At 40.3% G+C, this 15,344-nt stretch overlaps 2 protein-coding genes across 6 annotated transcripts in view; one reads left to right on the top strand and one right to left on the bottom strand.

Annotated features, from left to right (window-relative positions):
* Window positions 1-11,086, top strand: part of CCDC149 (coiled-coil domain containing 149) — a 55,102-nt gene extending 44,016 nt beyond the window's left edge. For 3 of the 5 annotated variants that reach the window (XM_076336046.1, XM_076336045.1, XM_076336044.1), the window contains 2 exons: window positions 2,318-2,425; window positions 6,957-11,086. In XM_076336046.1, coding sequence (XP_076192161.1) covers window positions 2,318-2,425; window positions 6,957-7,549 — 701 coding nt within the window. In that variant the 3' untranslated portion in view covers window positions 7,550-11,086. The remainder of the gene's footprint in view (window positions 1-2,317; window positions 2,426-6,956) is intronic. The other 2 variants (XM_076336042.1, XM_076336043.1) reach the window with 2 other exon arrangements.
* An 864-nt stretch (window positions 11,087-11,950) lies between these two features.
* On the bottom strand, window positions 11,951-13,450 carry SOD3 (superoxide dismutase 3). The gene is made up of 2 exons (XM_076336041.1): window positions 13,328-13,450; window positions 11,951-12,873 (listed from the first exon to the last, which is right to left on the bottom strand). Exon 2 carries the CDS (start codon window positions 12,855-12,857, stop codon window positions 12,144-12,146), a length of 714 nt encoding a protein of 237 aa, XP_076192156.1. The 5' UTR covers window positions 12,858-12,873; window positions 13,328-13,450; the 3' UTR covers window positions 11,951-12,143.
* Between the last annotated feature and the right edge of the window lie 1,894 nt (window positions 13,451-15,344).

The raw sequence follows: 15,344 nt of genomic DNA, 5'->3' as shown, positions 1-15,344 counted from the left end.
TCAGCGTGGAGCAGAGGCAAGGTAGAATTAAAGGGCTCAGCAGCTGCTGTGGGTATAGCCAGTTACAGCGGTGTAGGGTGCAGCAGAGGTTATAAGAGGATACCCAACCCTGGAGAAGAAAATGAGGCATTTACTACTACTGAAAACTTATTTGTCTGCTTATTTTGAGATCTGTATACTTTTCACTACAGTCCTTGAAAAATTCATTAAATAGAGGAACACAAAGCTATATAAGTTATGAAATTGAGCTTACACAGCAGCTAATTTAAATTCCCTGTGTGTAATCCAACTTCAGATCCTGATTCACAGAATATAGTGCAGCAATACCCCCATGTCCTTCCTTCATGAATGGATGTGAGTCACTGTTAATAAATAAATATGCATTGGACTCTTTGGGCCACATCTGTTGCTTAGATGTGTGGATACTAAGCTTAGCTTTATTTTCTGTAACCAAGTTGGTTTTCAGAGAAAAATGTGAAAGTAGATGTGTTTAGTGTGTAAATGCTGGCTGGAAGTCAAGAAGTTTTTCTGAAGCTTGTCTTGCACTCTGCAGGGACTTTAGCTCAGGCTTTACTTTTTTTTCTTCAAAAAAAGAAAAAGACTCTGCTTTCTACTTTCCTATTAAAGCCCACACACACAATTTTTTTATTCATCATCTTTTTTAATTTGACGACTTCTGTTGGATTCTTTTGTATCTTTTTGGGTATGTGGCTACCTTTGACTGTGTATGAATATCTATTGGGTGTTTTCCTACCATTAGCTCCCCGTATGATTTAGTTCTTCTTCCAACATAAAATTCCTTCACTGTTAGAGGAAGGTGCATTCGTCTAGGGGCTTTTGCATTTTGAAATAGCCATCGGATTTGTTTTGCCTTTTTTTTTTTTTTTTTTTTTTTTTTCATTTTAATTAATTTTGTCTTACACTGGGGGGGTTCTCCACTTTTCTGTTAGCTAATATTATTTTTTATTACTTGCTATGGTGAAGGCAGAATTCTGATGCATACTTGACAGGGGGATCAAAGCTTGACAAGATCCGTGTTTCAAAAGCATTAATTGCATTCATATTGCTGTGGTATATACCCCAACATGTTAAGGATCTAAAAACGTCATTAATACCTTCAGGATCAAGGTATTTACAGCCAGTGCTTTCAAAAGTAGTTAGAGATTGGGGTAGTCCAGTTAGACTCCATGAGAACAGCTTGACTTTCATTGTATCTTAGTAGGTACCAGAACTTTCTCAGAGCTGGATTTATTCTGGGTATCTCCTGACCTGGTGCTCTTTTGAGAGTCTTTGTCTTGGATGGGTGATTAGATTTAGGATGTTGCCTTAAGGTGAAATGTGCAAACAGATTTAGAGGGGAGAAGTGGTTGTTACGTAAATGTCTGTTCTTCTGGAGATAGATAGAGCAGTAGCTTGCTGCCCCCCCAGCCATTACTTTTCGGTTGGCAGTTGTTCTGGAGGCCACACAAACACCACGCTTAGCTGATCTTGCACATTTCCTGCCATTTCCCCTCTAGGTTTAAGGTAGTGTCAGTCACTAAAAACATGAGCATCCTGAATAGTGGAGGACTTCCTAAAGGATCTGCAGGTGTTGCTTTCTGTATTGCTAAAATATGTAAAGACTAGGCATCTACAGCAGAGTCCTCAGCTGAAGAGTTTCTTGCACTATTTTGTCTGCAAAAGAGCTGGAAAATTGCCCTTTTCCATTTGGCTTAAAACAAAAACGCTCAGCAACGTTTTTGGAATTTTCAGATTAAAATCCCTCCTGTTCCCTGGCAATGTATGCTTGTTTGCTCCCTCAGTTCTTAGTTACGCTAAGCTTTTAATATTTTTTTTAAGGGAGCATTGTAGGATATGTGTGAGTCTGTAGTGTAAAACTACATGTGTGATACGAGCAGGTTCATCATTGAGGCAGAGTGATAGAGAGTACAGAGTCAGTGCTGAACACTTGCTGGTAATAGCATGCAAATGATCCATTACTCTGTAAAACTTTTGGTATGATCTGATTATTAATATTCTGAATTGAATGCTAATTGGTAATACAATTTGCTGCATACAGCACCTGGTCGTCTTTCAAAATCTGTCCTTTACTCAGTACTGCGGGTAAAAACATCCGCCTTTTCTGTATTTGACTTGCATATTTCAGCTCCAGTACAGAGTATTTTCTTCCATGCTGTAGAAGGATCATTTGAGATGCTTTTCCTGTTCTGTACTTTTCAGTAACATTGCAAAAAAATTGTAGGATATGTTTGAGTATCGTTAGTGCACAATGGATGTAATTGGTGAATTAATAGTTCTAACACTTTGATTGTTTCAGGTGGAAAAGATACCATAACATTCAGTGACCCAACCTTGCCTGTTATACAGCAGTCCAGGTCACCGTTGTTAGCGTTTACTGATAAGCCACAGAAAACTGAAGTACAAGGTGAGCTCCTGGAACGTAAGGAACATGATGAGAGCTGAGCACTCATTTCTTTCCAAATAAAAAGTAATAAATTTTCATGCTGGGATAGCAGAAGGCAAAGTTTCGGTGGTCACAGAGATTGAATAAATCATCCACAAGTAAAACAGATAGATGGTCCCAGTACAAATAGCAAAGAAATGACTGAAAAATGACTGTTGAATAGATTGCACAGGGCTAGGGATCAGGTCTTATACCTCAAAGAATTTTCCTGCCAGATAACTTGATACCGTGAGAAGTTATTCATGCCATCTATGTTACAGTTAACTGCCTCCTGCTCTTTTTCCCCTCAGTTAAAATGCACAGTAGGAAAGCAGTCTGTGGAACTGGCTTAGCACTTTCCTGCATTATAGCTGATATCTAGATGAAAGGCTTCCTGATTGCGCCCGGTAAATTGAAATACTGGACTCGTTTTCCCAGAGAAATTGACTGCTTTTTTTATAGTCTTGCATGTGTTTTCTTAAAAATCCTTCCCCAATAGCAAGCTTTAACATCTCTCCAAAGTCAAGCTTAACTTCATTTGACAGTAGCAGAAGATAGTGTTTTGCTGATTACCTTGATTTCCCCCCCCCCCTTAGTTTTTCATAATGGATGGGAGATGGATTATTATGTTTGCCTATTGTCATTTGGATAAGCTCTGTAATGGGCATAACATTTTGGTATGCCCAGATCTTACGCAGCTAACCATGAAGCATCATAAAGAATTTATTTGTTAGTCCTGAAACTAAATAGATTGTGGCTTAATTTTGACTTTAGTATCCATGTCATCATCTGATAAAACTTGACAGCCAGACTGATGGTTTTTTATAATCTTGATCAGCTGATATTTTTGCTAAAAATAAGAAGTGAAACTATAGTGAATAGTTCTCTGGTGAGTAATAACAACTCATAAATATTCATTTTTTGCCTGCTTAATCATTGATTTTTAATTAAATCTGCAGTTACTGAAAGTATTTACTTGGTGACATTATGCTCTTTCCTTTACGTATTTGTCCTAGGTGAGGTTGGTATTACAGTTTTGATTAAAGCTGCCTGTCAAATCTCATCAGACCCTGTTTCTGTTGCTTTGTAACACTGCCAAACTTTAGCTCTGGGCTGAAGCTTTCCATGCTGTGTTTTCTACTTCAGCTGATTTTTTTAATGTCGGCCAAATCACTTTTTTGTGTTAAATTCTGATGACCACGTGTTTTTTGTTTTTTTTTTTTTCTTTGTCTGTTTGTTTGGTTTTTTTAACATGCAAGCATTTAGTATATCTATAATTGAAAGGAATTTGAAATGTGGGGAAAAGGTTTCTGCCCTGAGAAAACGGGCTGGAGTTTCCACCCCATTCTAAACCATGCACTTTCAAATCTCATCTGCTAAAAACAATGAAAACCAAACCAATGATTCTGTTGTTTGCTTCATGCCACCAACGCTGATAAAATTCTGCATTCACCATTCCTTCAAGATAATGTAAACCTAGAGGGGAAAAAAACCTGGAGCAGAGAGGAAAGGAAGGCTGAGATCAGGACTCTCAAGTGATGGGAAGGCTAGAGTAGATGGGGATTGACAGAGTCGAACAAAGTCTAAGTGAGGGGGGACTTGTGTCTGACTGAGCAGAGGTCAGAGCACAGGAGCGAGGAATCAAAATGCTGACAGTGAAAGCAAGGTGTGATAAAAAAGATTGAAAGGTGGATGAGAAATGGGCAGAGTGAGTGTAGGGACTGGATAAACAAAGGGATATAGGGCAGGAGCAAAGAGCTAGGCAGGGGAAGAGAAGAGTAGAATAAAACAGCCCCGGAGAGGAGAAGGCAGACAAGGATTAGGCCTGTGGCAGTCATGGGAAGAATCTGCTCCCAGCAGGTCATCACCCTCTTTCCCCTTCCCCATCCTATAACTGTAGGAGAGCCAAGATCAATCACAGAAATCCTGTCATTAAACTGGAGTAGGTTAAGAAATTACTGTTCTGCCTGCACAAAGTTTGTTTTTTTCCCTTGCATGTGGCTCAGTATACCTGATAACCTGCAGTGAGAACTCAGACAAAACTCACCTCTGTGATAGTGTAAATAAACTGGGCCAACTTTTCAGTGACGCAGATGAGCACATGTATACTACCAGCTGTGCGGGGCATGCCATAGCTTCTAGCAGTAGGTGGAGCAACAATAACTTTTTCCGTTGCTCCAGATCCTTTTTCTGGAGGATGTTTGGGGCTGCCCTCTTCCCTTCGAAGCCTGGAAAGGAAGCAGTGTGTTTTCAGCTGTAGGGCATGTCCCTGTGCTTGGAGTCACACAGCTCCTCTGCAGTCAGCAGCTATATGGGAGTGATACACTGAGTCACCTTTTGTGCCACTCTGCATAGAGAATGACTCTCTGTTGTTGAGTTTTAGGAGCTTGGTGCATATTGCAGTTTTTCATCTATACAGTGTACCTCCAAAATCTGGGGGAGCTTGGCAGCTGAGAAGAACAGGAATGTGTTCATCTGCCTTCATTTACCAAGGAAGTATGCCCTTGGTTTAAAAGTATTCCAGAAATAAAAACAAAACCACTTTTATTTTCCTCTTAGTTGAATGATCAGTTGAGTGAAAACAGTTGATAAGCAGAATAGCAATGAAGTTCTTAAATACTAGGCCTGATGTCACATTGGTCAGCTATGGTCCTTTAAATACTACCATTGCTATTTGGTGCCCGTTTGGCCCAGGAAACATTTTTAGCTTTTGCACTAACATACATTCTTTATCAGAACTTTCTATAATACATCAAATGTTGCTCTAGCTAGATCTACAGATAATCAGAGGGCTTTTTCAGGCTTTTTTTATCTACTCTATCTGCTTACCCTGATCTCATCAAGGCCTGTTTTAGCATGTACTTGTTATCATTGTTTCAGTTAAGCTGGATGGTAGACATCTGTAGGATATACTATGCAGTTCCTGTATGAAAATGAGTAATGACATAGTACAATCATATGAATTAAAGACTGTCTTGTGCCACCAAATCTCACTTTATCCAATGCACAGGATGGATAGTGTCGTGGGATGGATTGTACTTGAGCATCACAGCTACTAATGAACAGCTATTCTGTTTTTTTTCCTCTTCATTGTTGTGTGTATTGTTCCTGCTGTATTGCTTGTGCGCTATTTCAAGCATTCCCTGAAGAGAAAAGTACTGGTTTTCTATGAACTTTTCTCTGGTGTTCTAGTGCTTTGAAACAATTTATCTTCAGAAAATTGCAGCAAGGTGATGGGATGGTGTTATCCCACTGTAGAGGGAGGAAACTGAGGCACGCAAAGAATAAGGTAGAGTCCCTGCTCATTTTGAGTGCCAATTTGAGGTACATAAGTTTTGGCTCTTCTTGGAGCGCTTCGAGTATGTGTGTTCAGATACACAACACGAGCAGAGCAGTACTGCAAATCAAGCTCCTAGGTTTCCAGCTGAGTGCTCAGATAATGAGGATTAGATCCAGTGAGTGATCACCTTTTGAAAGTTAATTTATGCCTGCCTTTTCCACAGACTTAAATTCCAGCTCTTCAGAGTAGCATTCCTAGCTTCCTTAATGGGAGTAAGAGTGTCTGTTCCCTTCATGCCAACCCTTGTCTCTCTCACTCAGCAGCTCCCAAATTATAAATGAGGCGGGTCTGATAGAGACGATAGGCTCCTGTATTGTGTAGCTCTGATCCCTCCCTGCAGCCAGGCTGTCCTGTGCAGTGCGTGAGGCAGGATTCCTGCGGGAGAAATAGAGTAAATGCTCATATACTAAAAGGTAATGCATATGCACGACAGGAGTAATTTTAAGCTGTCAGTGCAGCTGTACTTCTGGCATTTCCTAATTTTTCTTACTTGACTTCGCAAGCTTATTTTCAGTGAGGCTTTTTGTCCTTAACTGAGATGAGGACAAATTCTCTTTCACAAAGCTGTTTGTTTACACATTGCTGTTTTCTCTATTCTGACATTTTGTTCAGTGTTTGCCTTTTGGTATAATGGTATATTTAAAATTCTTCCACTGCTGCTTTGTTTTATGCTGTTACCCGAATTAGAATAATCTTTTATGTTAGGAGAAATGTTGCAGGACCAATAACGAAACTTCATTATTGGATGAAAGCCTGTGAAAAGCTCCAAATAAATGGAGCTTGTGTTAACCCCTGAAAGTGGTAATGATGTGGGGATTAATGTTAAGCTGTGCCAAAAATTTATGAGGCTGAGTGCCTTGCTTAGAGTTGATATTCCTTTGAAAAAGTTTGCCTGACCCTGCTGTTCTACAGTATGGTATCGACTATGACTCTTTTAGAGTTGTCGGTGTTAGGGAAGGACAGGCTCCAAATCCAGATCCAGCAAGAAACTTAGTGTTGCTTGCTTAACATCTAAGAAATGGGCCTGGGATGGGATAGGGAATCACTCTTAGAAATTCCTTACTGAGGTAAACATCTCTGTGGCCTGGCACTGGTGGTGACGGTCTTCAGGTCAGATATATAATAAATACCTGCGACTCACTAGAGCATCTCGCTGTTCCATTTCTCTTTCAGCAGAACAGAAGGGAGAACGTGATGAAACTCGTGCTGTTGCGAGTGAGTCCCTGGCTCCAGAGGGAACAAACTTAAACAACAGAAACCAAAATAAACATTTTTATCCTTCATTACCCCAGCTACCTTCTGAGGAGGAAGAAATAAACAAGCTTGGAAGTCAGATAATTAAACTGACAGAGCAGGCAGTTGCAGAACTGGAAGGGAAAAGAGCAGGCGCTTCTGCAGGGGAGCAGAACACGGTGGTTGGAGCAGAGCTTAATGTTTCATCTGAGGGAGAGTTCCCACTTTCAAGCCCTGACCCATCCGACCCCACAGATCCCTCAAACTCAGAGAACGAACAAACAGCTGAAACTGAGGCCCTGAAAGACAATGACGAAACCTCAGAGAGCGATTGTGAAATTCCAAATGAAAGAGGGAATCCAAATAGCAGCACCGTGGATGTGGTGCATACTGAGGACCCTGGAAGGCATGGAGGGCTCAGTGTTACAACTGCACACACAGATAACAGCTTTGAGGAGCTCCCTGAATCTGAAAACAAGAAACCATCTGATCCTGCTGAAAACTGTGAATATTTGGATAATGGTTTGGCTTGAGGTATGAAATCCAGGCCCTCGAGCATCCCACTAATCCTTTTGCAGTGTCTGTGCTGCTGCGAATATGATCGGTGAAACAGTGTGCTGTAGGGTTGATTTTTACATTGAACTGTTAATATTTGTCTAATAAAGATGTTTTTCTGTTAGTTTTGGCTACAGTGTACCAAAAATGTAAATTACCTACGGGAAAGAATTAGTGATGAGGTTTAATCATGTTGGGTTTTTGTAATGATTTGAAGTTTCTACATAGATAGATGTAATTTACATTAGTGTAGCAAAGAGACCAATGATAATGATTTATCATGTTATCACTAGGCTTCTGTAACGTGTATGGTCCTAGTGCTGGACTGTATTTTAATGGTTAGAAGTGTCTTCCAAGGATGAAAAATTTGGAGTGATAAATTGAGACGCATCTTAAGGCTGCAAGCTTTGCTTGTTTCTCAGACTGCGTTCTATTTCTCTTTACATATAGTGGCTGTAAGTACATCCTTAGAATAAAATCACTATGCCCTTATAGGAAGTTTCTGAAAACCATCCCTGCATGTATATAGTTCTCTCATTACAAACCTTTATATCTTCTCAACTGTACAAAATTTTTCCTTCCCTCTCCCTGCTCATTGCATGAAAATGCAGGGAGTTATTTCACCAGATACTGAGAACCCAATTTAATGAAGCTCTAAAGGAAACGTCATCAGAGAAGCCAGAAGTCTTTCTGTGAGAAACGGCAATGCTGTTCCAAAGCAAGGAGAACAGCAAGAAGAGAACCAGTGATGCGCTGTCCACCTTCTTGGCTCTCCCAGTTACTGGAATTGCATTCCTCAACTTCGAGGAGCTGGACAGCCCTCAGGCTGAGCAACGGGTGGTAGATTTCAGCCTACACCATCTGTGCCCTCCTTTTTAAAGGAATCTGTGTCTCTTTTATTTTCTTATGTTTTGGAATTAAGGATAACTCTTCCTTTCCTCCTCATTTCACCAGTCTATGGAGTGGTAGAAGGTTTATTTGCATTGTTGCTTCTTTCTTAAGCATCTTCCCTTGTTGATGTTTAGTCATAGGAAAACACTCCTATAATAACTGGGGAAAAGGGAGGCTGCTGTGTCATTCTCTAGCTCGCTCCTGATGCTGGAGCTGTGCCACTCTGCTCCTAGGAAGGCAGCAACAAGGGAATACTTAACGTTGAAGTTAGCAGCTGTCGGAGAAGGGGAGGCACGTCCTTCCTCTCCTGTTTGTAGCATAAGGTACAGTCTCTGCAGCTGTGGAGCTTCTATGGGCCAGCAGCCGTCAAGGCAATTTTTCTGCTGGCTTGGGACCTAATTGTCTGTAAATGTTCATTTCTCACTCCTAGAACTTGAAACCAATCAGAGAGAATTAAACCAAATTTAATAAAATACTACTAATAAAAAGGAAAATCCCTCCCAGATTGAGTCCTTCTTTGACAAATAACTGCCAGCTGCAAATTTTTACAGCCCACTTGTCAGCCACTGAATAAACAGAGTTTATATTAGCAATACTGACAAACTCTTCTGTATATGGAAGATGAGCTAGCAGGTGCTGCCATAATCAAGGTGTCAGAGTCCATGAACAGTTTGTATTCAGCAGCAGAAAGGCTGTATGTAAATTATTACATATAAATATAAGGAATGATAGTGGGAAGGTGAAAAATGTGGCTTGTCTGTGTTCTCATGTGTTTTCCCTAGCAGGTGCATTCAGGTAACCCTTTCAGTGTCTGTCTGCAGGCAATAAAGCCATACTCACAGTGCTCCGCAAATATGTTTCCTTTCTCTTTAAAGGTAATTTGACATTGCAGCATTTCACTGATACTGAGCAGCAGCCCTTAGGAACAAAAACCATCTGTATATTTAAGCAGATGAGGGACATGAAGGAATAAGAAGTTTTTCTTTCATTATCCTGATCACCATTTAAGTTCCTCATCACCTGAAAAACCAAGAAGAGTTTAAGTATTTGAAAGATTGTTGTGCTGTTCCCATTAATTGTAACTGACTGCATTATTGACTCATTTATATGACGGTACTGACAAGTCAGAAGAGAAATAGCTGCAGAAACTGAAATCTCCGGGAGAATGTGGCAGGGTTTTTTCCTTTAATGCTTGAATGTGACATGAAGTAGCATTTTATTCAAGACGTATTCTTTTCCATCTTTCACAGACTAATCCTGTGCAGAGCTAAATATCAATGCAGTCAGAACTGAGGCAAGTGAGTAAGAAGGTCAAGATTTCACGTAGCTGAGCTCAGAAATGTTGAGGGTGTTATATTGTTTCCCTGTCCTGTGTCTTTCCTGACCCACAATTGTATGTTAGCGTTTTGCTCCTGGTCCCTTAACAGCCAGTTAAAGCTATTAATTAATGAAAAGCTTGGTGCAAAAATTTGAGCAGGTAGAAGCTAGTGCTGGACCAACAGCTTTTTGTGCCTCATTCGTTGATTCTTTCTAGTATGTTTTTTCTGCGAGAACATACAACCCAACAATTAGGACATCTTGGTAATTATCCTCACACCATTCTCCCTCTTAGATGCCATTTTTATCTCTTTGCAATCATTAAATTCCAGTGAGATATTTAGATCTCTGGAAACCTCATTTTTAGTGCGACATCACTGCTGCGATACTGTCCCTCTCCTTTCTGCCCTAGTGAATGTGTATTCTCGTTACGTTTTTAGCCTTCTCCCAGGAACACAAGACTTCAAAGGCAGAAGACTTGTAAAAGACAGACATCTGTGCTGCACTATGTGATAACTAATTAAATATTCTTGTCGGTATCTTCCTTGGATATTGCTTTAATTGATATTGTTGTTCTATTAGAACGATGATTTTTCCCCAGCAAATTAATTAGTGCTTTGTGTGGAATCAACACCACTTTAGGTTTTGGGGGGTGTTTGGGGTTTGGTTTTTTTTTTTTAGACTTGTGTTCCCTTTTTCTAGGACTTTAGAAATGCAGAAATTGCATCCAGAGATACAAGCCTTTTTGGTGTTAGGCTCTGGAGAAGCGAACTGGGAAGGGAATGTTGTGGCAGGGGTATGGAGAAGATGCATTTCACAAACTGATTTTGTCAGTTTTGTCAACTGAGGTTGTCTCACCTGAAACTGAATTCATGCATCATCCGTGAGAAGGATTTCATTTGAAAGTACGATGTTGTGGTTATTTGAAAAACAATGTTCACTGAATTTGTAAAATAAGTGTGTGAAAATGACAGATTAAGAAGCATCTTTTAGAATGCTGCTTCTTTTTTAAGTGAGACTATTTTTAAACATATGGGAATTTGTATAATAAAGACAGTGCAATTTCTTTAATCCATATGAGCTCAGGAATGTATTTCAAAATCTTAACTGAGATTAAGTTGAAAGTCTGCTACAGTTCTAAAAGATAGGATTTTGTTTACCAGCTTCTGTTTTGTAGTTTTACTTTCTAAATTATGCAGTTCAATTTATTTGCAAACCTGTCTTTTGTTGCTGCCTGGATTAACTGCACAACATGGTTCAACTGTATTAATACATTTTGTCAGCTTTAATAAAAACATTTCCTGATACGCTTGTTCTACCTGCTGGTTTCCTTTTCTCTTCTCAGTATCAGATGAATGATAGTCATGAGGTAGTGTTTTAGTGTTTTCAGTGAATTGTGTTAAATTAAAAAAGTAAAGCTTTATTGAGTGAGAGTTTTAAGTCTGAAAATTGTCAGACAAATCTTTTCACTGTCGCTTCTCCCAGTCTAAATTGACTGATTTACTTCCTACATTTTTGTATGAAGAAACGCACTCAGTATTTTTTGGCTTTGAAAGTAATATTTATCTGTGATCTGCTAACTTTATCATCATTGTCTAAGCAGCATTAAAACTTTTGTATACAACTTAGTTACTAACAGGCACAAACTAGAGGCTTTAGGGAATTTTTGCTGGGGAGTGATGGTAAGCTGGAATATTTCTTTTAAGCCTGCTTTCAGATATAAACAGTGTGATTTAGCTATATAGCCATGTGGACAATTTAAAATAGTTAATAAGCTTATACATGTTTGAGAAGTAAACCTGAAAATACAAGTAGGATAACCTAATGGATCTAAAGTTTAAAACAGAAATGTCTGTACTTCCCCCTATTTTTAGGGGAAGTCCATTATCCAGGTCTTGCAACACAACACCCAACACTACTGAAAGCACGGAGATCTTTTTGCCTTTCAGATGTGCAGCTAAATACAGGGTAGCGTCTAATGAGAGGCAATTTCTTACTTACTCAACTTTTTTTCCTTTGGTATCTAACTTACGATCCTTTAGGAGCCCCTTAGAGCGCACAGATGCTTTACAGACTATCGACCATACCTGTTGGCACTCTTACTTACATGCGTTCAACTCCCAAACTGCATAAAAGGGGATCTTTTCTCTTCAAGAAAATACATCACAATGTTGAGTTGATGCTGTTTTTATTGATGGGCTTACAGAAAGGAAGCTCTACAAAGTGATACGCATTTCTTAGAGGAGCAAGCGAATGGAAATGGGAATCCTTTAGCCGTATATTTTAGCGGCCAGTGGCACAGCCTAAGGTACTCTGTGCTGCCCGGGCCGTAGCTGGCTTGTTGGTCTTGACTTAAGCCTGGTTCTATGTTCGTTTGTTGAGCCCTCTCTTCTTCTTGTCTGTAGCCTCGGGCAGTTTCTCTTCCCACAAGTTCTTGTTGCATATCCCAATCACGCAGCAAGCCAGACGTTTCCCAGCATTTCCATTTTCCAAACTGGCCTTATTGTTGCCCTTGCCCATGTCGTCTTCCTGCTCATGGATCACAACAGATCTGCCCATGATGGAATATGGACCAAACATAGTGGCAGAGAGATTTGGTTTGTATTTTCTGATTTTGCCTTCTTTAGGAAAAAAGTTGCCAAAATCCCCTGGGTGACGGGGGTGATTCACGCTGAAAGGGTTATAGTGTCCTCCCGTAGAATCACAGCCGTTGCTGAGATCCCCAAGCTCGTGGATGTGTATGGCTCTACCAGATTGATTATTATCCAATGGAAACCCATCCAAGTAAAAAATGGCTTCTAATCTTCCATATGAGTAATACTGTCTGAATAAGACTTGTCCAGTCACTTGTGGCTTGTCAGTATCTATTTTGGAGCTTGGCCTCATTTCACAAGTGGCGTAAATCATCCCATCAGTCTCATTACCAGGCATTACCGGATAGAGCAAATTCTGCCAGAGGTCGTTCACTTTTTTCTGTATGTCATGAAATGACTCTTGGCTTGGATCAGTTTCTTTGTTTGTCATGATGCCAGAGGCAGACAGGGCAAGCCCAGTGACCAGAGAAAGAAGCAGAAGCATCTCGGCAATTCAGAGCCTGCAAAAGGTACAAGAAGCTATAAAGAATTAAGAGCTTTTTGCAGCAGTATGGCTGGAGAGAAGGGCACGCAGCCTGTGGCGGGGCTGAGCAAAACAGCCGGAGCATAGTCCCGGGTGGACTGCTGCTTTCTAAATCTGTCTAATGTGATGAGTTGAAACTAAATCAGAATGCATACGCATGTTTAAACACAAACAACTGACACCCATGACTAAAAGAAATACTAGTGATTTTATATTTTGCACTAGATCTTGATCTTAAAAACTGCCTCTTTTTCCCTGCAGGAAGCAAGTAAGCCAAAGTGTTGTTTAATCTATTTTTGAGTTTGTATTGAGACTTTTCTCCTACTACAAATTCCAGCAAGACAGTTTGCCAGGAGGCTTTTCTTGATCCTTCTACTTAACCACTAGTTAGGCATTACAAACAAAAAGTAAAAATCCAACAAGTTGATTACCTTGCAGAGCTGCGGCAGAACCCCTCAGTAGTAGCTCTTTGCCTCTGGTCCCCTAAACTGAAATGCGATCAGACAGAAAGCCAGAGCTGTTTGAAGTTGATGCTCACAGGAACTGCGTGTTTGTGTAAAAGTTAGGTAATGCTGGCTAAGGGGAGGTGTCTCCGGGAGAACCGTGGGAGGGGAGGGAGGGGGTGAACACTTTGTCCTTTCTCGGTTAGTTTGTCAGTCTGGCTCTCAGTCGTCACTGACATTCCAAAAAAAAGGAAAAAAGTTATCAAGCTTTTAAATTAATCTTCCTTTTGATGACTTCATGTGCTTACCTAAAACAAGCAACCTTCAACATGCAGTGAGGGGAGAGGACAGAGCTTTATTAAGGCACAGTTGGGCAGTTCGCTCACTTACATGCTGGTTGTCATGGAGCTGGTTTGCATTTTTATTTCTTTATTAGCCAAAATTGAAAGTGGTGCTTGAGCAACATAAACTGTTCCACATGGATGTATACCAAAGTTTCTGTGGTTTTAAAACCTGAAGGGCACAATTCAAACTGTCAGATGCTGAGGTACATTTCAGTGATGCTTTTCTGTAAAGTTTTAGGGCTACTGTCTGCTACTTTACTTGCCAACTTAGCTGCTCCACTGAAGTAATTTTTTCTTCTTTTTTTGAGACACCGGTGATTTTCCAAAGAGAGAAGTAAGCAGTAGTGAGGCAGTGCAACGTCAGACTGAGGCACAGAGAAATTGTTTCCCAGAAGCTGGCTGGAGCACGGAAAGTTCACATGTGTTTCATCATCCCGTGAACTGAGAAACGCTCTCCTCTTGGGGGCATTGCCCAGCCTGCAGCACTTCCCACTGCTGTAGCTGAAATGTGGATTCAGCCGTCACAAGAGCAATTTAACAGGCTGAGATTTCTGCAGAGAGAAAAGAGTAGCTCTTACTACTCAGGAACAATTCTCAAAGCAAGAATATTGCAAAGAAAATCCTTTTTCCCAGTTCATGTCTACTGCCAGCTGGGTAAGGAATGTGACTGTCAGCTTCTGGAATGGTAAAATTGTGTGTGTTAATCTTACTGCTCTCTTATTCTACATCAGATCTGAGATACTCAGTGATCTGAGAGCTGGTTTTTTTTTTTTTCTTTCTGTATGAGGGAGAGTAGAGCTACAGGGGCGTCCACTACTTGGATCAGTAGCCAGGGGCTGGAAATACAGAGTTAACTTCTGCTTGGGATATTGGGATATTGAACGTGTTACTTTAGCCCTGGGCTTCAGTTCCTAATCTATGAATTAGGACAACTAGTATTTCTTTTCTTCAGGGTATTTATGAGCTGTTCAGATTACCGTGCTCGTGGGAACCATGCAGTGTTCAGTGGAAGCTGAACATGTAAGACCGAGAGCCAGGATTGCCCGTCACCCCAAGCTTAACGCTACCTCCTTTGCAGCCTTTTCTCAAGTTCATTCACTGTCAGTCTTTGAGCTGGGGAAATCCATACCTGTGACATGGTAATACTATGAAATTGCTTGGTTTTAAAGCATTTGAAAGAAGTAAAATGTTTTATAATTAGGTTTTATAAATATACGCAGAAAATGTTCAGCTAACAACTAGCCAAATGCAAAGGGGGATGGTTTAAGTTTGTAAAATGCAAGAAGCAACTGTCCAGTCTCGGTACTATTAGAAAAACTATTTCTTAGCATCATAAACCATTTTTAAGGGGACATGATGAATGGAAGAAAGAAAGGAGCATCGTTCATGGTTTACTCCTTGAGTCACAAAGTAATGGAGTGCAATTGAGTTTAACACCTCTGCAAGGAAATTTCCAAACCAGCAGTCAGCGCTCCAAGAAAAGGATTTTAAAGCTTTAGTTGAATTATAAGGCATTTTGAAATAGGAACTAGGGTCAGAATTTTAGCTGGTTTAAACACAATAATGCTGCTGACTTCAGTGGCATTTGTGCTGTTTTACACCAGCTGGGATTCTGTCCCTGAAAAAACCCACCCTGAAAAGCCCAAGGTACTTGCTGCAAA

Source organism: Aptenodytes patagonicus, chromosome 4 (assembly GCF_965638725.1).
Source record: "Aptenodytes patagonicus chromosome 4, bAptPat1.pri.cur, whole genome shotgun sequence".
NCBI lineage: Eukaryota > Metazoa > Chordata > Aves > Sphenisciformes > Spheniscidae > Aptenodytes > Aptenodytes patagonicus.
The sequence above is the reverse complement of the archived record's forward strand: the minus strand, read 5'-3'. Positions and strand labels throughout refer to the sequence as shown.